We start from the raw sequence: 20,436 nt of genomic DNA, 5'->3' as shown, positions 1-20,436 counted from the left end.
TGAGCAAAAGCTTGACTAGATGCAGATTTTAAAAACATCTTAAACAGACGTGGAGCATTTTAGGGACGGACTTCCAGAGCACAAAGTCTAGGCACAGTCACCAATAGTGCAGCATTGAAAGTCAGGTACGCACAGGTGGTCAGAAATGGAAGACCACAGATATTCAGAGGATTGTAAGATTAGCAAAGTTAAAAAGAGGGGAGGAATTTGAAAACAAGGATGAGAATTTTAAACTCAAAACATTGCAGGATTTGGAGCTAATGTAGATCAGAGAGCATTGGGGTGATGGATGAACAGGACTTGTTACAAGTTCAGATATGGTGAGGATAATTTTGTTGATGCACATTGAAAAGGGGAAGATGGGAGGTCAACCAGAAGTGAACTGGATTAGTCAAGTTAGATTTCAAGATTGGCTTTGATATCCGATAAAATAGCTTAATGGGCTTCCACGAAGATTGTCTGTTTTCATTTCAATTGTTTTTGCAGAAAGAACACAATTTAAAAGTTCTTAAAAAGCTCACCGGCAGGGTCAGCATTTGTTGCCCATCCCTCACTGCCCTTGAACCGAGTGGCTTGCAAAGCTATTTCAGAGGGCAGTTAAGAGTCAACCACATTGCTGTGAGTCTGGAGTCACGGAGACCAGACCAGATAAGGATGGTAGCTTTTCTTCCAAAGAGGACATTAGTGAACTAGATAGGTTTTTACAACAATCAATGGTGGTTCCATGGTTACCATCATTGAGACTAGCTTTATATTCAAGATTAATTAAATTTAAATTCTCCTATCTGCCGCAGTGGGATTTGAACATGTATCCCCAGAACATTAGTCTGGACCTTTAGTCCAACGGGGCAGCATGGTGGCACAGTGGTTAGCACTGCTGCCTCACAGCGCCAGGGACCCGGGTTCAATTTCTGGCTTGGGACAGTGTCTATGTGGACTCTGCACGTTCTTACCGTGTCTGCATAGGTTCCTGCGGGTGCTCCGATTTCCTCCCACAGTCCGAAAGACGTGCTGATTATGTGCATTGGCTATGCTAAATTCTCCCTCAGTGTTACCGAACAGGCACCAGAGTGTGGTGACTAGAGGATTTTCACAGCAACTTCACTGCAGTGTTAATGTAAGTCCACTTGTGATACTAATAATAAATAAACTTTAAACATTAAGAGGAAGGAATCATTTCTTCTTCTCATGACTCTATGACTCATCCTTTCCTTAAGGTGCTGAGTTCTTGCTCATGTACAATTCCATGTGTGCCAGTGATACAATGACCAAGAGTACCTCGTCTCTAGAGTAAACAGGCTGCTTGACCACAACACAAAATTACAGCTCAGCCCTATCCTGTCCTCACTTTTAGTCCATACACATGCAACACCTACAAGTTTCATCAGATAGCTAGTTAAAATTCAGATTTACCCCTCCCTAGACCAAGAGCACCAAGATCAATAATGGTTCTTCGACTACCCAATTGAAATTAGACCAGCTTTATGTGTTTATGAATACGGATATACCCGCAAGCTTAGTATTACCCTCCCGAGTGGCCCTGTGAAAATGATGGGCCTCTCTCTTAAAACCATTATTTGTGATGTGGTGTTAGCTCAGCCCACCCAGAGGATGGAGCTGATGTTTTGTGGTCTTTTTGCCTCAGCTACTTATTAGATAAATTCATTAAGCCATCAGAAGAAACGGAGAGATTTTTCTATTCAGGCGAGAATCAGAAACTTGTATGACAAGTTCAAACACAAATGAGCACTATTAATATACTATGATGAAAGACAGCCTGGGAGTATAATGAGCACGTGAATCATCCCTTCAAGAAGGCCTTTTGTACAATATATATTCTTACTTTTTGTTTCTTTCAATATCGTTCTCTTTTTCATGATATCACTGATTAAGACTCAGGTACAATTCTTCAGGCACCAGCAGTTCTCGTGGTCACAAAATGGTCATCCAAGTGTAAGGCTAAATGCAGAAAATCAACAGGATATACAACTACAAAAAAGCATTGCAGCAGAGTCAATTCTATTGGCATCAAATGACCCACATAGATCCCTTTCCTGCTGGGCAGCCAACAGCAACCGAACGCTGACCATTTCTTTTCCCAGGGTCATAGACTAATTAGTGATTAGGGACAAATTAATCTGAATCATTTATAGGTTACTTATGGCTTATTTTTCCCATTCTTTCATGGGAGGTGGGTGTCGCTGGCTAAGTCAGCATTTATTCTTCATCCTTAGTTGTCCTGGAGGGTGGTGTTGCTGTCCTTTTGTCTAGTGCAGAAAAATCTATAACACTATTGTTCCAAATCAAGACGGTGGGGTCCTGGAGGAGTACTTGCAAATGAAGGGTATCTCCAATCGTCTGCTGCTCTTGTACATCTAGGTGGTAGAAGCCAAGGGCTTGGAAAATGTTGTCGATAGAGTCTTGGCAATTGCTGCATTGTGCTACATAATGTTACAATTGTGCATTGGTGGTGAAGAGAATGAATGCTTAAGGTAGTGGGTGGATTCAGTGGATGTTGTTGAGCTTCGAGTATTTTTGAGAGCCACTCTCATCCAAGCAAGTGGAGAATATTTAATCACACTCCTGACTTCTGCCTTGTAGATGGTAGACAGACACTGGGGAGATGCAAGCCGAGTTACACGCTGCAGAATTCCCAGCCACTGATCTGCTCTTGCAGCCACAGTATTTATCTGGCTAGTACAGTTCTGTTTCTGGCCAATGGTAACCCCCAGGATGTTGATAGGGATGATACTACTACCATTGAATATTAGGGGAGATGGTTAAATTCTCTCTTGTTGGAGATAGCCATTGCCTGACACGAGTGCAGAGTTGAGATCAGAAGGATTGAACCTCATGCCAGACACTTAAGCCCTTCAGTGCAGTACTGTGAGAATGCTGCATCATCAGAATTGTTACAACCGAGACTGCACCTGCATTGTTGGGTGGATCTAAAAGATCCTATGGCACTATTCCCCCCACGTTCTGGCCAGTATTGAGCCCTTGTAACTAACAGCCACTAAATCAAGTCATTATCTGATTGCTGTTTTGACAGATGTTGCTCTGCGCAAACTGACTCCCGTTTTCCCTACTATGAAAAGTATTTCACTGGCTGTAAAGCAACTTATCCTAAGATCATGAAAGGGGATATATAAATTGAAAAATTTCTGTCTTAATTGCAGTGTTGATCCAGCAGTCATCAGACAGAAGATCAGGGATCAGATCTTGGATTTGATCTGTATGTTTCAGCAGTATACAAGGTTCCATACCTTTATGCACCAAAAGGCTACATTTGGTTTTATCACTGCTTCATAGAGGTTATGCAATAAAAAATAAACCTTCAGACAGCAAAGTATGTTCTTCAGAGTAGAAGCAAAGGAATGGAAAATGTGCTATATTATAACAATGTTTTATAATTGCTAATAATTAATTAGTACAACTTTGAATAGAAGGATTTACAATTCAACGGAGGGACCTGTCATTTGAAATACAAACATTAGTTCACACACAAACTATTACAAACACAGTAATATATAGCAACTAAAATGGTTTATTTGTTTTTAACTTTTGAATTTTGAGATGCCAGTGGAAATGTCAGTGGTTTTATTAACTCAAAAACAATATAAAATGTACCTCTTTTTTTTAAAAGCTGGCAATCAGAATTTTCAAATATTGTTTCAACCTCAAAAATAGAACATGATGTACATTATTTACAAAAGTAAAGAAAGAAAATGTTTTCTACTATTTACACTGTCAAACCAAAGGTTTACACTGCTAATAAAAAGCCCTTGACTGATAAAAAACAATAAAAGCTTCTCTAACAAGTAAATACTATTTCCTTCCCTCACCCATTTGACTCCTGGTATAGATTGTACACATTTACAATAAGGAGAGAAGAATGAATATCACAATGAAACAACTTGAGTATTCTGACGCGTCAGCTTTCATTTTAAATTCATCAGGTTAATGAAAAATGATTTTGATTTCTTTATTGTTAAGTAAAAATGAAGCTTACTCATCAGTACCAAAGTGTGAAACAGGGCTAGCTTCTAAGTTTAATTGAAGTACTCTTGAACCTTACTTATATAGTCTGCATTTACAGGGAGTTTTATTCAACACAAACCATTCCAATGTGAGCAAAATGGAACTTCCAATCCCAAGGCTGTACTGCGGCAATCCAGAATGGCTACAGTTTGACAGGATAATATTATAGTTTAGATGCAGGGTAGTGTGCTTTACGGAAGAGTAAGAAATTCAACTTTTACCACTCCAAACTGCTCTAATAACAAAGTTATACAAAAGCAAATAGGAAACATCCAAAATAGCAAACGGTTCTCCTAAGATAATGTTTCCAACATCATCCACCACCAGCAACATCTCCCAGCCCCCAACTAAGTTTATTAGCGCCTATTATCTGCAACCTTCTATTTACAACTTTAAACTAGACATAGGATGAGTTGAAAGTACTTCAAGTAAACCACCCTGTAATGACATTTTTGCAGATCTAGTTTTAAAAAAAGAGATTGGGGACAAGAACAAGCACAGGGAAGCCCTGCAGAGTCATTGGATATCCACCACCCTGCGCTCCCCTGCTTGGAATACCACATGGCTGGGAAGCACACCCGCATTTGTGAGCACTATTACGTGGGACTGTTGGGTTCTATGCTCGCTTTGCTGGCTGCTTCCTGCAGCCTCTTCCCGAGGCTCCTGCCTGGCCACAGCTTGTTTCGTCTCTGGTGCTTTGATCACTGATGCAAAGACTGTGCCGTGTGGTTGGCTCACAACCTGCTGACTGGTAGCTGCAAAGGTCACCACTGGAGTAGCAGCACTTATTGCGGCAGATGACGACAGAGCTTGCGTTCCATTATTTAGTACCGTCGGACTGGTTGGAAGAATTTGCTGATTGCTGGTGCCGTGGACAGCAAGAGACGTTGGCGTAACTATCTTTGCAGAGAGTGGACTCCCTTGCAAAGCAACATTTTCTTTCAGCACAGTCACCGGATGGGAAGATGGAACTGTTTGGAAAACAAACTTGGGAGAGGACATTGCTAAATCAGTGCTGGTGATCACAGTTGTTAGGGGGACAGTTTGTAGGGTGACGGTACCAACTCGCTGAGTTCCTGGCGACACGACTACTGGAACCTGTGATGATACCTTTATTGTTCTAGGAAAAGAGCAAAGTCAGCAGATCAGATTCAGTATACCATGCAACAGTACTTCGCTGTCCTACTGGATCTTTTCCTAATTTTAAGCCATGACTGGCAGCACCATAAAAAGATATCATCCCCCATCCAATTTTTCTATTTTCATTTAAGGCAATTTGAGCGCAACATGAGTACAACAATATTTGATTGCTGATTTTCCAAAAACACTGGACACAAGTCATCTTATACCCTCAGATAAGCTCAGTGGCTAGAGACAGCACTTGATACATTACGGAATACGATAAAGAATCCAGGTTTTCCCCTAATCTGTGCTCTCTTGCCTAATCCCAACTAATGCCCAGTCAGAACACAGCAATTAGCCTGTTATCATAAAATTCCTAGTGTAGGAGGCCATTCAGCCCATTGAGCCTGCACCAACAACAATCCCACTCAAGCCCTATCCCCGTAACCCTGCTAATCCCCCTAACCTCTGAGGATCAATTTAGAACAAAGAACAAAGAAAATTACAGCACAGCAACAGGCCATTCGGCCCTCCAAGCCCGACTTAACTAAAACCCCCTACCCTTCCGGGGACCATATCCCTCTATTCCCATCCTATTCATGTACTTGTCAAGATGCCCCTTAAAAGTCACTACCATATCCGCTTCCACTACCTCTCCTGGCAACGAGTTCCAGACACCCACTACTCTCTGTGTAAAAAAATTGCCTCGTGCATCTCCTTTAAACCTTGCCCCTTAAACCTGTGCCCCCGAGTAACTGAATTTAGCATGGCCAATCAACCTAACCCGCACATCTTTGGAGTGTGGGAGGAAACTCATGCGGGGAGAATGTGCAAACTCCACACAGACAGTGACCCAAGTTGGAACTGAACACAGGTCCCTGGTGCTGTTAGGCAGCAGTATTAACCACTGTGCCACCGTGCCTCTGGGCTGGGGCGAATCAGCTGGGCTTTCTTGTTATTATCCACTGATTCCTGTGGAAAACCCATTTTTGCAGACACGCAGTAAGGGCTGGACCCAGATGTAGTTTGCAGCCCATCAAATCAGAGAATCTGCAGCCGACAGAGACCCTCTCTTGGGTCACACAAGGTGAGTAGTGACGGCCTTTATAGTCCTAAATGTTATTACAGGTTTCCAGAAAGGGCTGCGGCGGCGGGGGTGGGGTGGGGGCAAATAGAAAACATTACCATAATTCCTAATGGACAGTAGCATTAACACTTCTATAACACATTAAGATAATTCTATAACAAAGTTATAATTAACAAAAATAAACTTTTGCATTTTGTTCATGCCTGCCAGCCTCTGACAAGAGAGCCATGGTGAGCAGCACAACTCACCATAAAGTTGGCAAGTGCCCATGGACAGTGTGCAGTCCATCTCCCGCGCCATGACCCTCACCCCCTCTCCTCCCTCCCAGAACAAGGATAGAGTCCTCCTTGTTCGCACATTTCACCCCGCTAGCCTCCGCATGCAAAGCATAATCCTCCGCCATTTTCACCAACTCCAGCGTGATGCCACCACCAAACACATCTTCCCTTCACTCCCTCTCTCCGCATTCCACAGAGACCGTTCCCTCCGGGATAACCTAGTCCACTCCTCCACTATACCCAACACCTCTCCTGTCACTCATGGCACCTTCCCATGCAATCGCAGAAGGTGTAACACCTGTTCCTTTACCTCTTCCGTGCTTATCATCCAAGGTTGAGGAAACGGGCATGGAGTCTACGGAAATAGGACAAACTGGTAGGGAGGCCATGGAACCGTTACAGATTAAAGGGGAGGAGGTGCTCGCTGTCTTGAGGCAAATCAGAGTGGATAAATCCCCAGGACCGGACAGGGTATTCCCACGGACCTTGAGGGAAGCTAGTGTTGAACTTGCAGGGGCCCTGGCAGACATATTTAAAATGTCAGTGTTCACGGGGGAGGTGCCGGATGATTGGAGGGTGGCTCATGTTGTTCCGTTGTTTAAAAAAGGTTCCAAAAGAAATCCGGGAAATTATAGGCTAGTAAGTTTGACGTCGGTGGTGGGCAAGTTATTGGAAGGTGTGATAAGGGATAGGATCTACAAATATTTGGATAGACAGGAACTTATTAGGGAGAGTCAACATGGCTTTGTGCGTGGTAGGTCATTTTTGACCAATCTATTAGAGTTTTTCGAGGAGGTTACCAGGAAAGTGGATGAAGGGAAGGCGGTGGATGTTGTCTACCTGGATTTCAGCAAGGCCTTTGACAAGGTCCCTCATGGGAGGTTAGTTAGGAAGGTTCAGTCGCTGGGTATACATGGGGAGGTAGTAAATTGGATAAGACACTGGCTCAATGGAAGAAGCCAGAGAGTGGTTGTGGAGGATTGCTTCTCTGAGTGGAGGCCTGTGACTAGTGGTGTGCCACAGGGATCGGTGTTGGGTCCATTGTTGTTTGTCATCTATATCAATGATCTGGATGATAATGTGGTAAATTGGATCAGCAAGTTTGCTGATGATACAAAGATTGGAGGTGTAGTGGACAGTGAGGAAGGTTTTCAAAGCTTGCAGAGGGATTTGGACCAACTAGAAAAATGGGCTGAAAAATGGCAAATGGAATTTAACGCAGACAAGTGAGAGATATTGCACTTTGGAAGGACAAACCAAAGAAGAACGTACCGGGTAAATGGTAGGACTCTGAAGAGTGCAGTTGAACAGAGGGATCTGGGAATACAGGTACAGAGTTCCCTAAAAGTGACGTCACAGGTAGATAGGGTCGTAAAGAGTGCCTTTGGTACATTGGCCTTTATAAATCGGAGTATCGAGTATAAAAGTTGGAGTGTTATGGTAAGGTTATATAAGGCATTGGTGAGGCCGAATTTGGAGTATTGTGTACAGTTTTGGTCACCTAGTTACAGGAAGGATGTAAATAAGATTGAAAGAGTGCAGAGAAGGTTCACAAGGATGTTGCCGGGACTTGAGAAGCTGAGTTACAGAGAGAGATTGAATAGGTTGGGACTTTATTCCCTGGAGCGTAGAAGATTGAGGGGAGATTTGATAGAGGTGTATAAGATTTTGATGGGTATACATAGAGTGAATGCAAGCAGGCTTTTTCCGCTGAGGCTAGGGGAGAAAAAAACCAGAGGGCATGGGTTAAGGGTGAAAGGAGAAAAGTTTAAAGGGAATATTAGGGGGGGCTTCTTCACGCAGAGAGTGGTGGGAGTGTGGAATGAGCTGCCGGATAAAGTGGTAAACTTTTAACATTTAAGAAAAACTTGGACGGGTTCATGGATGAGAGGGGTGTGGAGGGATATGGTCCAAGTGCAGGTCAGTGGGACTAGGCGAAAAATGGTTCGGCACAGACAAGAAGGGCCAAAAGGCCTGTTTCTGAGCTGTAATTTTCTATGGTTCTATGGTTCAAAACATTCATTCCAGGTTAAGCAGTGTTTCATTTGCATCTCTTTCAATTTGGTGCATCGCATTCGCTGCTCCCAATGTGGTCTCCTCTATGTCGGAGGAACCAAGCGTAGACTGGGTGATCGCTTTGCTGAGCACCTTCAGTCTGTGCGCAGTCAGGACCCTGACCTTCCGGTTGCTTGCCGTTTTAACACACAATCCTGCTCCTATGCCCACATGTCTGTCCTTGGCCTGCTGCAATGTTCCAGTGAAGCTCAACGCAAACTGGAGGAACAGCATCTCATCTTCCGGCTCGGCACTTTATAGCCTTCCGGTCTCAACATTGAATTCAACAACTTCAGATGATTTGTTCTTCCCCACCTCGACCCCCTTTTGTTTTCATTCTATTTTATTTAATTTTTTACTGTTCTCTACCTTTTATTTCTTTGTCTTTCTTCATTTTTCTTCCCCCCACCACTCTTTCCCCCTACTTCATCCCCCTTCCCTTACCTTTTCTCCCCCCGCTTCCCCTTTTCTACATCTGTCCCATTCCCCACCCCCCCCGGCCAAAACATCTCCATCTGTCAATTTACAGCTTCTCTGCTGTTTGGCCATTCACACCCTTTATTCTCTCTGTGGACAGCTATTAGCAGCCTTTTCCCCTGGTTTCTATGGCTATGACTAATCTTTCATTCTCCCACTTTTTATGCCTTTTAGCTTTGACAAAGGGTCATCTGGACGCAAAATGCCAGCTCTTTTCTCTCCTTACAGATGCTGCCAGACCTGCTGAGATTTTCCAGCACTCTCTCTTCTGGTTTCAGATTGAAGCATCCGTAGTAATTAGCTTTTGCCCATGGATTGTGCTACCTCCAGTTAGAGGGGGAGAATTTAAAACCATTGTGTCCTTGGTAAATACTAAACACTGAATACATGAGTATGTAATAACTCTAGATAACTCCTTAGTGCTCAATGTTAAGCGAGTCGTGTCCCGTCAGCCCAGGATGTAGAAAGCACTGGTCTTGCTCGAGATGCAGTAACAATGCTATCTACCTCACACGGAAAGATGATTTGGGGGAACATGGAATAGATCAGAGGGGACAAAAACTGTTTTCTGATGACATTCAAAGAACCCAGTAATATCAGAAAGTGCAACTCTCATCATAAATACAAACAATTGATTGTGATGCAGTCATTCTTCTCAAATTTTGATTTTCTGAGTTCTTCAAACTACTCTAGAAATCAATTAATTTGTATGTGTTTGAAGTATTAAATAGCAACCCCAACATAGGATCAGCAGGCCAATCACCTCTCAAGCCTGTTCTACCAGATAATTAGATCTACATTTTCTTGCCTTTACTCCATAGCCCTTCATGCCCTTATCCAATAATAATCTATCCTCCTCAGGCATGTGAGAGAGGGAGAGAAAAAGAGAGGCAGCGGAGGGGTGGGGCAACCTGGTGAGAGGGGCAGAGAGAGATAGAAAGAAAAAGAGAGCGGGGGGGTGGGGGTGTGCAGAGAGCGAGGGCAGAGAGCAAGGGCAGGAGGGGGCAGAGGGCGCGTGAGACACACACACACCCCGAGACAGAGAGAGACACGCACACACACCTAGGTGTGCAAGTCCACAAATCCTTGAAGGTGGCAGCACAGGTGGAGAAGGTGGTGAAGAAGGCATATGGTATGCTTGCCTTTATAGGACGGGGTATAGAGTATAAAAGCTGGAGTCTGATGATTCAGCTGTATAGCACGCTGGTTAGGCCACATTTGGAGTACTGCGTCCAGTTCTGGTCGCCACACTACCAGAAGGACGTGGAGGCTTTAGAGAGAGTGCAGAGAAGGTTTACCAGGATGTTGCCTGGTATGGAGGGTCTTAGCTATGAGGGGAGATTGGGTAAACTGGGCTCGTTCTCCCTGGAAAGACGGAGAATGAGGGGAGACCTAATAGAGGTGTACAAAATTATGAAGGGTATAGATAGGGTGAACAGTGGGAAGCTTTTTCCCAGGTCGGAGGCGACGATCACGAGAGGTCACGGGCTCAAGGTGAGAGGGGCGAGGTATAACTCAGATATCAAAGCGACGTTTTTTTACACAGAGTGGTGGGGGCCTGGAATGCACTGCCAAGTAGGGTGGTGGAGGCAGACACACTGGCATCGTTTAAGACTTACCTGGATAGTCACATGAGCAGTCTGGGAATGGATGGATACAAACGAATGGTCTAGTTGGACCAATGAGCGGCACAGGCTTGAAGGGACGAAGGGCCAGTTTCCTGTGCTGTACTGTTCTTTGTTCTTTGTTCACACACCCTGAGACAGAGAGACACACACACACACCGAGACAGAGAGACACACACACACACCCTGAGACAGAGAGACACACACACACACCCTGAGACAGAGAGACACACACACACACCCTGAGACAGAGAGACACACACACACACCCTGAGACAGAGAGACACACACACACACCCTGAGACAGAGAGACACACACACACCGAGACAGAGAGACACACACACACACACACACCGAGACAGAGAGACACACACACACACACCGAGACAGAGAGACACACACACACACACCGAGACAGAGAGACACACACACACACACCGAGACAGAGAGACACACACACACACACCGAGACAGAGAGACACACACACACACCGAGACAGAGAGACACACACACACACCGAGACAGAGAGAGACACACACACACCGAGACAGAGAGACACACACACACACCGAGACAGAGAGACACACACACATACCGAGACAGAGAGACACACACACACACCGAGACAGAGAGACACACACACACACACCGAGACAGAGAGACACACACACACACACCGAGACAGAGAGACACACACACACACACCGAGACAGAGAGACACACACACACACCGAGACAGAGAGACACACACACACACCGAGACAGAGAGACACACACACACACCGAGACAGAGAGACACACACACACACCGAGACAGAGAGACACACACACACACCGAGACAGAGAGACACACACACACCGAGGCAGAGAGACACACACACACCGAGACAGAGAGACACACACACACACACCGAGACAGAGACACACACACACACACCCCGAGACAGAGAGACACACACACACACCCCGAGACAGAGAGACACACACACACACACACCGAGACAGAGAGACACACACACACACACCGAGACAGAGAGACACACACACACACCGAGACAGAGAGAGACACACACACACACACCGAGACAGAGACACACACACCGAGACAGAGAGACACACACACACACCGAGACAGAGACACACACACACCCCAAGACAGAGAGACACACACACACCCCGAGACAGAGAGAGACACACACACACCCCAAGACAGAGAGAGAGGCCCACACACACCCCGAGACAGAGAGACACCCACACACACCCCGAGACGGAGAGACACACACACACCCCTCCACAATGCTTTGTGTGGAGAAAGAGAATAATATTTTGCAAAATGAAAAGCAGATGCTGGAAAGCTGAAATAAAAACAAAATGCAGGAAATACTTGGCAGGTTGGACAGCGTCTGTGGCGATGTCAGGTGAATGTCCTTTGATGAGAACTGGGAAAAGTTCAAGATGTAATAGGTTTTGAGCAAGGGGTGAGTGGGATAAAGTCAAAAGGAGGACAGGACAGATTAAATGAGATTCAAGTTAGTTTTCCAGGGCCAAAAGGAATGGCGATGGGGCAACAAATGGAAGAAACTAAAGACATGCCTGAAGAAAAGAAGAGTTTACGGCCTGAACTTTCTTGAGCTTTGTTTTGTGTAATTAGTATTTCTCTCCTGATGTTCTAGCTCTAAATTTAAGATTCTTCTTCCTGTTCAGGATTTGTCCTTCCGGATGGAATTATTTCTCTTCATCAACCTTATTGATTTATTTATTACTTCACCTATTCAAGAAATGGCCTGCAAATTTTTGTTCTCTTTAGGAACTCAATCACATTACAATGGTTTCACTTTACCTCACGGACTGTGTTGGTGTGCAGACTGGGACGTTTCTGGTGATGACCTTTTGCCCTTCGTGAAGCGGTGGCGCTGACTGCACAACCTGCACAGTCTTGAGAACGCTGGTTTGCTGCATGGGTTGAGCGGTCTGAACACCTTTCAGCACTTCTGGTGAGAGCAGATGGACTGACCGCTGCACAGTCTCCCCGACTGCCGCCTTCAGGGACCTGACCACAGTCGTGGGCTGAAGTGAAGCTTTCTTGACGCCTGATATCACACGTGAGATAACCCTGGGTGGCTGAGTTTGGATACTGCTCATGACTACGGATTGTGGGACAGTTGCAGGTGAATGTGCCGTAGTAGCTGTAGGAAGCATATAAGCTGCAAGATTAGGAAGATTCTTCTGGGTCACAAACCTGGAGCTGGGGTCATTATCATCAATGTTCACCAGGTTCTTGGGCATCTCCTTGAACTGATATACTAAACGCTGACCCTCCACTTTGGCAAGGATTCCTCTTTGATAATAATACCTGCAGATGAAAGCATAGGATCATTCAAATTTGGAAAATAAATATACAAGTGCGCCGTTTACAATGACTGTAAATGTCAGTAGAATTAGAATATCTAGAAACTCTAGTCTGAATAGAATCATGTCGAAAATCCTTGCACCACAATACATGACAATCATTTAATGTAAAAAGAAATCTATAGAATAGAGAACAAAAAGAATATTGAATCCAGAAAATGTCAATATCCTTAATGTCCAATTTATTCCTATGAACCATCCTTGTGCACAAAACAAATGCTGCCCTCCAGTTTACACACTGTTTATAGCATGGAAGGAGGCCACATGGCTTTGCCAGCCCTATGTAAAACTCACTTCATCCCACTCGCCTGCTTTTTCCTCACAGACCTGCAAACTTTTTCTCTTTCAGATCATCATCCACTTCTCTTCTGAAAACCATGTTGCGACACGGTGGCACAGTGGTTAGTACTGCTGCCTCAGTGCCAGGGACTCGGGTTTGATTCCCAGCTTAGGTCACTGTCTGTGCGGAGTCTGCATGTTCTCCCCGTGTCTGCGTGGGTTTCCTCCGGGTGCTCCGGTTTCTCCCCACAGTCCGAAAGACGTGCTGGTTAGACGCATTGGCTGTGCTAAATTCTCCCCCAGTGTACCCGGACAGGCGCCAGCCCACTACTGTGACGACTGGGGATTTTCACAGTAACTTCGTTGCAGTTTTAATGTCAGCTTACTTGTGACTAATAAATAAACTTTAACTTTTGAATCTACCTCCATCACACTCTCAGGTACTGCATCCTTAACGCCTCAATTAAAAGTTTTTCTTCTTGTCACCTTTGCTATTTTACCAATCACTATAAATCTGTTGTCTTGTTCTAAACTCTTTGCCTGGAACAGTTCCTCCTGATGTACATTGTCCTGACCCCTCAACTTTGAACACCTCTTTTGAATCTTCTTTAAGGAGATCAGCAAAAACCTCTCCAATCTATCCACATAACTGAAGTTCCTCATCCCTGGAATCATTCCTGTAAATCTTTTCTGCACCCTCTCTAAAGTGTACATATCCTTCCTGAAGTATGGTGCCCAGAACTGGACACAATTCTGCGGTTGAGGCCAATGTAGAGTTTTATAAAAGGTCCTTGAACTGCCCTGCCATCTTCAATGATTTGTGCACAGATACTCCCAGGTTCCTCAGCCCCTGCACCCAATTTTATATTGCCCCTCCTCATCCTTACTACCAAAATTATTAACTTCACACTTCTCTGCATTACATTTCACCAACATGAAGTTGTGGCCTGCACACTCAAGTATTAGTTAGTAATACAGATCAAGAAAAGCAGGATCCTTGTACTCACCCTTATATACCTTCCCCTAACCCACAACAAACTGTTCACTATAATTGTTTCCTGTTACACAGCCAACTTCGTACTTGTGATGCCACAGTCCCTTTTATTTCATGGGTTTTAAATTTGATGACAGCCGTCATGTGGCACTTCATCAAACACCAACCTCATCACACTCATTAACCTTCTCTGTTACTTCATTCAGAAACTCCATCAATTAGCTGCTTCACACCATGCAGAGTCATTACTGTGGAGAGCAACTTCATTAATGCATACAGGAATGGGTCAAACATCACCATTATCATTATTTCTCTCCAACATTAAAATACACTTTGTTCAAATCAGGTGACTAATTCAAGATAATCTAGTGCATGGTATGCTTTCCCCACCAAAATCTTGTTGCTCTGTAGGGTCTTTATCTATCCAGTGAGAATAACAGTTTACGAAAAAAAAACTCCTGCCCCTGGAATCAGCAAGATGGTTTTGGTGTGGGTCTGGAGAAGAAGAATGCCCTTTTCTTCAAATAGGGCAATGGCAACATTAACACTAATGCTGGAACACTCAGATAGAACCCTTGTTCAGAGCTTTAACTGGAGGACAACTCAACACACTTTCAAATATGTAGCCTTCACCTTGCACAGTCTTCAAGTTTGAACACTAGTTGTGCCAAATTGGTAACTGCCCAAAATGTTCTATTAATGCTGGACATTGGAACACCCTCCACAGAAGCACCACAACTCTGAAATCCTTGTGTTGCCCTGGCATCTATCTAGATTATATCCTCAGGTCCTGGAATTGGAACTCTAGTACAATTATAAATCCTTTTGAGCTTCCACTGTAACAAGGGTTTTGTGGAACATATGTCACTGTTATCTCCAGTTAAATACTCGCTGACAGCAATTATATAATTAACAATGTCTTGTTAACTTTTAATGATCCTTTGGGTTAGGCCATTTAACTATTTCAGGCATTCTCTGCAACAGACTTTTTAAATTTTAAATATTCCTACTGACCAACTCGCAAAGCATTTAAGTGCTAAAAACTGAACAGAGAAACTATGCAATCTGCAGTGGTTCTGAAATGACAACGATTGACGGAAGCAATAGTCGCTTGTTCAGCGAGGGAAGGGTGAATTTGCTCATGAACAGATGTTACTGAAAAAGTCAAACCTGATGAAACACTTATAGAATCAGAAAACTGCTCCCTCCATTCCAGCCCAATCATGCTGTTTTCTGAATTCCAGGTAGACTTTCAGACCAGACTGAGGTCATATCACCAAAACTGTTTCTCTGACACTCCACATTACTGACATCATTGGCATTTTCCACAAAGATTCATGCATGTCACTGTAGCCACTCTTACAGGAACAGGAGTAGGTCATTCAGCCCATTGAGCCTGTTCTGCCACTTAATGAGACCATGGCTGATCTATGGCCTAATTCCATATCCCTGCCTTTGGCCCATAACCCTTAAGACTTTTAACAAAAATTTATCTACCTCAGATTTAAAGACAGAAGTGATCTAGCATCAACTGTCATTTATGGAAGAGAGTTCCAAACTTCTACCACCCTTGGTGTGTAGAAGTGATTCCTAACATCTTTCTTTCGACTATGACTATAGCTAGTCAGTGATTTTTATTGGATGACACAGAGCTGGACAAGATTGCATGTACCCCATTTAATATGTGGTGGGGGGTGATGAGAGCACGACTGAATGTTTGGAGAAAAGCATTGGAAGACAGGGGTATAGAGATCAGTAGACCACAAGCCCAATATATGGACAAATATGTTTGAGCTGAGGGAAGAGGATTGGAGAGAAGATGTGAACATCAGGCTTGAAGAGTGGGAGTAGCTTCAACTACTTCCAGTCAGTGATGGTAGATGGAAGTACGGGAATGGAAATTTAGCTCTGATTGGAGTAATTGGAAGAAGTGCAATGGAGTGTGTGATAGAAAAGTACTTCTGAAACTAAAGGCAAGAATCTACAAGACAGTTGAGAGACCAGCCTTGCTATAAACCTGGACAACACGGGAAACATCAAGAAGACAGGAGCAATAACTGCATATCAATGAGATGTGGATGCGGAGATGGATGTGTGGAGACACGAAAAAGGACAAGATCAGGAGCCAGAACATCAAGGGTCAGTGAAGACTGTGGAAGCATCAGAGAAAACAGTCAAGAAGAGATTGAAATGGTATGACCATCTGTTGTGGACCAAGGACATGTGGGGATGGATGGAAATGGGACTGCCAGGAAGGAGGAGCTGAGGAAGACCCAAGAGCAGTTGGATGGAAGGATGGATGCCGTGGCAAAAAGGAAATGCAGAAGAGAATGGGTGACTGACAGGGTAATCACAGTGTGACAGCTCTGTGTAAAATGGGAGAAGCTGGAATAAGAGGAATTGAATTAATCTGGAATGACAAGCTAGTTGCAGTAATAACTACGAAACGACCGGATTGTTGTAGAAACTGTATGCTTCACCAATGTCCTTCAGGGAAGGAAATTCGCTATCTTTACCTGGTTTGGCCGACATGTGACCCATCAATAAAAATACAAAATGGTTATTGGCTACATTCCAGGTGTATATATCCCAGTAATATACATACCCTTTACTGATATGTGGATAGGTTATCAAACTCCATTCAGTACATCAAAATAACATACCTGAGAGCTCTACCCATTGTCTCGTAATTCATGTCTGGCTTATTTTTGTGTTTGCCCCAGAGTCTGGACACAGCTTTTGAGTCAACCAGTTTAAAGATGCCCTTCTCTCTCTGAGTCCATTTAATGTATCGAGGACACGTATTCTTGTCCTGCAGCAGAGCCAGCAAGAATTCCCAAAGGTAGATTGTGTTTCCTGCAAGTATGCAATGGTGTAATATGTTAAAGATTTTACACAGAAAATAATTTGTACTTACAATGGACTATGGTGAAGCCAATGTGGCAGCCATTTTCCACATCAAACAGAAAAGAGATGAATGACCATCTGATTTGTTTTTTTGATGAAAGAAAAAGTATTGCATGTACACAGTACTTTTTATAACCTTAGGATTCTCCAAAGTACTTTACAACCAAAGAAAAGCTGTTTGAAATGCAGTAAACACAGATGCAAACGTGTGCACAGCAAACTCCTCCCAACAGCAATGACAATGATCAGATAATCTGTTTTAGTGATGTTGTTCAAGGGTGAAATATTGGTCAGGACACTGGGCAGAGCTCTCTGCTTTTCTTTGAATGGGATCTTTTACATCCTCCTGAAAGGACAGACAGGGTCTCAGTTTAACATCTCATCCAAGAAATAGCACTTCCGACATTGCAGCACATTCTTCAGAATGCACTGGAGCGTCATTCTAGATTACATGCTCCACAGTGGGGCTTGAATCCACGTTCTGACTTCAGAGGGGAGAGTGCTCCCTTTGAGCCAAGGCTGACATATTGAAAGCGAATGTTTTTGACTGAGGCGGAATGCTGGTCATAAAAGAATAACTACCCACTTTTCTGTGGATACTGTCACATGATCTTTAATGTTGCCTAGAATAAGTTGGACAGGACATCCATTTAAGGCATCACGCCTGTGGCCTTTAACACTGGACTGAATACATGCTACTTTTATTTCTCATGAAACATTGTAGTATCAAAAGCATTCTTGAAATTCACAAGAGGAACGGAAGCTACAACCACACTGCTGGCCTATTCAGGAGGCAATTCAGAATTTCTACTGGTGGAACGTTAAAGTGAACTTGAACAACTGGCTGTTTACATTAGCCAAGTGTTACACCCTCCAGTGAATCCTCAAAAATCTTGATGTAACTGTCATGTCCCCAAGACATCATAAACTGTACAAATAACCATACTTATTTGCTTATTTGAAATATGGCTGCTACAAGTCACATGATTCATAAGTTGGCTCCAGTTTGTGGAAATTCCCACAGCGACAGAAAGTAAGCTCAACACTCATCTTGTGGAATCTCACACCTCTCGCTGCAAGGACACATGACAATTGCTGAAACCAGGGACCAGAAGACAATACGTCTCCCCAGCCTGGTCCTATAACAAAGGAAGAGCCATGGAAACCTACTGCAGGGACACTAATAGCCACCATCTATATACTAAAGTGAACCATGATTCTGACCAGCGGCATATAAACTGTTGGTTGGTCTATGACTGATTTAATAATGGGAGACATTACACAACCTAAGTTTCTGGGAAGTTTTATTATATTTCTAGACTCACAACTCAGTCTGCTGTTTAAACACTGGTCTGAAAGCACCACAGCAGGATTGACCAACAGCCTGCATCATGTCCAAACCTCCTCGAAGCCTGTTTCTCTGGAAGATTCCTGCTATTGTCTGTTGAACAGAACAAGTCTCCGTATACCAACCGCATCTCGCTGTGTCACCATCAACTTTAAATACATTCTTCAATTCCTGCTTGAGCGAGCTGAACCCAACTGAATTAACTCCTCTGTGAAGGAATTCTCACTGAACTGTGATTTCATAGACTTATATACAGTGTGGCCCCGTTATAACACGATGGTTGGGATCCATAAAATGTTATTGCGAAAAAAGCGGGGTCGTGCTAAATTTGCCAATTTTTTGCGGAAAAAAGGGTCCAATGATTTATCGCGTTATATCCGAATTCGCGCTAAATCGGGGCTCCCCGCTGTGTGTATATATATGCGTTTTTAAAATTTTAAGTTATTCATATTTGTAAAAACTCTTCTTTCCTATAGAACATAGAACATAGAACATTACAGCGCAGAACAGGCCCTTCGGCCCACGATGTTGCACCGACCAGTTAAAAAAAAACTGTGACCCTCCAACCTAAACCAATTTCTTTTCGTCCATGAACCTATCTACGGATCTCTTAAACGCCCCCAAACTAGGCGCATTTACTACTGATGCTGGCAGGGCATTCCAATCCCTCACCACCCTCTGGGTAAAGAACCTACCCCTGACATCGGTTCTATAACTACCCCCCCTCAATTTAAAGCCATGCCCCCTCGTGCTGGATTTCTCCATCAGAGGAAAAAGGCTATCACTATCCACCCTATCTAAACCTCTAATCATCTTATATGTTTCAATAAGATCCCCTCTTAGCCGCCGCCTTTCCAGCGAAAACAATCCCAAATCCCTCAGCCTCTCCTCATAGGATCTCCCCTCCATACCAGGCAACATCCTGGTAAACCTCCTCTGCACCCTCTCCAAAGCCTCCACATCCTTCCTGTAATGTGGGGACCAGAACTGCACACAGTACTCCAAGTGCGGCCGCACCAGAGTTGTGTACAGTTGCAACATAACGCTACGACTCCTAAATTCAATCCCCCTACCAATAAACGCCAAGACACCATATGCCTTCTTAACAACCTTATCTATTTGATTCCCAACTTTCAGGGATCTATGCACACATACACCTAGATCCCTCTGCTCCTCCACACTATTCAAAGTCCTCCCGTTAGCCCTATACTCAACACATCTGTTATTCCTACCAAAGTGAATTACCTCACACTTCTCCGCATTAAACTCCATCCGCCACCTCTCGGCCCAACTTTGCAACCTGTCTAAGTCTTCCTGCAAACTACGACACCCTTCCTCACTGTCTACCACACCACCGACTTTGGTGTCATCAGCAAATTTGCTAATCCACCCAACTATACCCTCATCCAGATCATTAATAAATATTACAAACAGCAGTGGCCCCAAAACAGATCCCTGAGGTACACCACTTGTAACCGCACTCCATGATGAATATTTACTATCAACCACCACCCTCTGTTTCCTATCCGCTAGCCAATTCCTGATCCAATTTCCTAGATCACCCCCAATCCCATACATCTGCATTTTCTGCAGAAGCCTACCATGGTGAACCTTATCAAACGCCTTACTAAAATCCATATATACCACGTCCACTGCCTTGCCCCCATCCACCTCCTTGGTCACTTTCTCAAAAAACTCAATAAGGTTAGTAAGGCACGACCTACCTGCCACAAAACCATGCTGACTATCACCTATCAATTCATTACTCTCCAAATAACTATAATCTTGTGTATTTATGTGTATGAAATTGCG

At 43.9% G+C, this 20,436-nt stretch overlaps 1 protein-coding gene across 10 annotated transcripts in view; it reads right to left on the bottom strand.

Moving 5' to 3' along the window:
- Nucleotides 1–3,394: 3,394 nt before the first annotated feature.
- The window catches only part of LOC144499570 (ETS-related transcription factor Elf-1-like), a 176,610-nt gene continuing 159,568 nt past the window's right edge, over nucleotides 3,395–20,436 (bottom strand). For all 10 annotated transcript variants that reach the window (XM_078221678.1, XM_078221681.1, XM_078221683.1 and 7 more), the window contains 3 exons: nucleotides 17,033–17,225; nucleotides 12,528–13,040; nucleotides 3,395–5,161 (listed from right to left, as the gene is read on the bottom strand). In XM_078221678.1, the coding sequence (XP_078077804.1) occupies nucleotides 4,558–5,161; nucleotides 12,528–13,040; nucleotides 17,033–17,225 (1,310 nt within the window). In that variant the 3' untranslated portion in view covers nucleotides 3,395–4,557. The remainder of the gene's footprint in view (nucleotides 5,162–12,527; nucleotides 13,041–17,032; nucleotides 17,226–20,436) is intronic.

The sequence above is a fragment of the Mustelus asterias genome, chromosome 10, assembly GCF_964213995.1.
Source record: "Mustelus asterias chromosome 10, sMusAst1.hap1.1, whole genome shotgun sequence".
NCBI lineage: Eukaryota > Metazoa > Chordata > Chondrichthyes > Carcharhiniformes > Triakidae > Mustelus > Mustelus asterias.
This window is presented reverse-complemented; position numbering and strand designations above follow the sequence as displayed.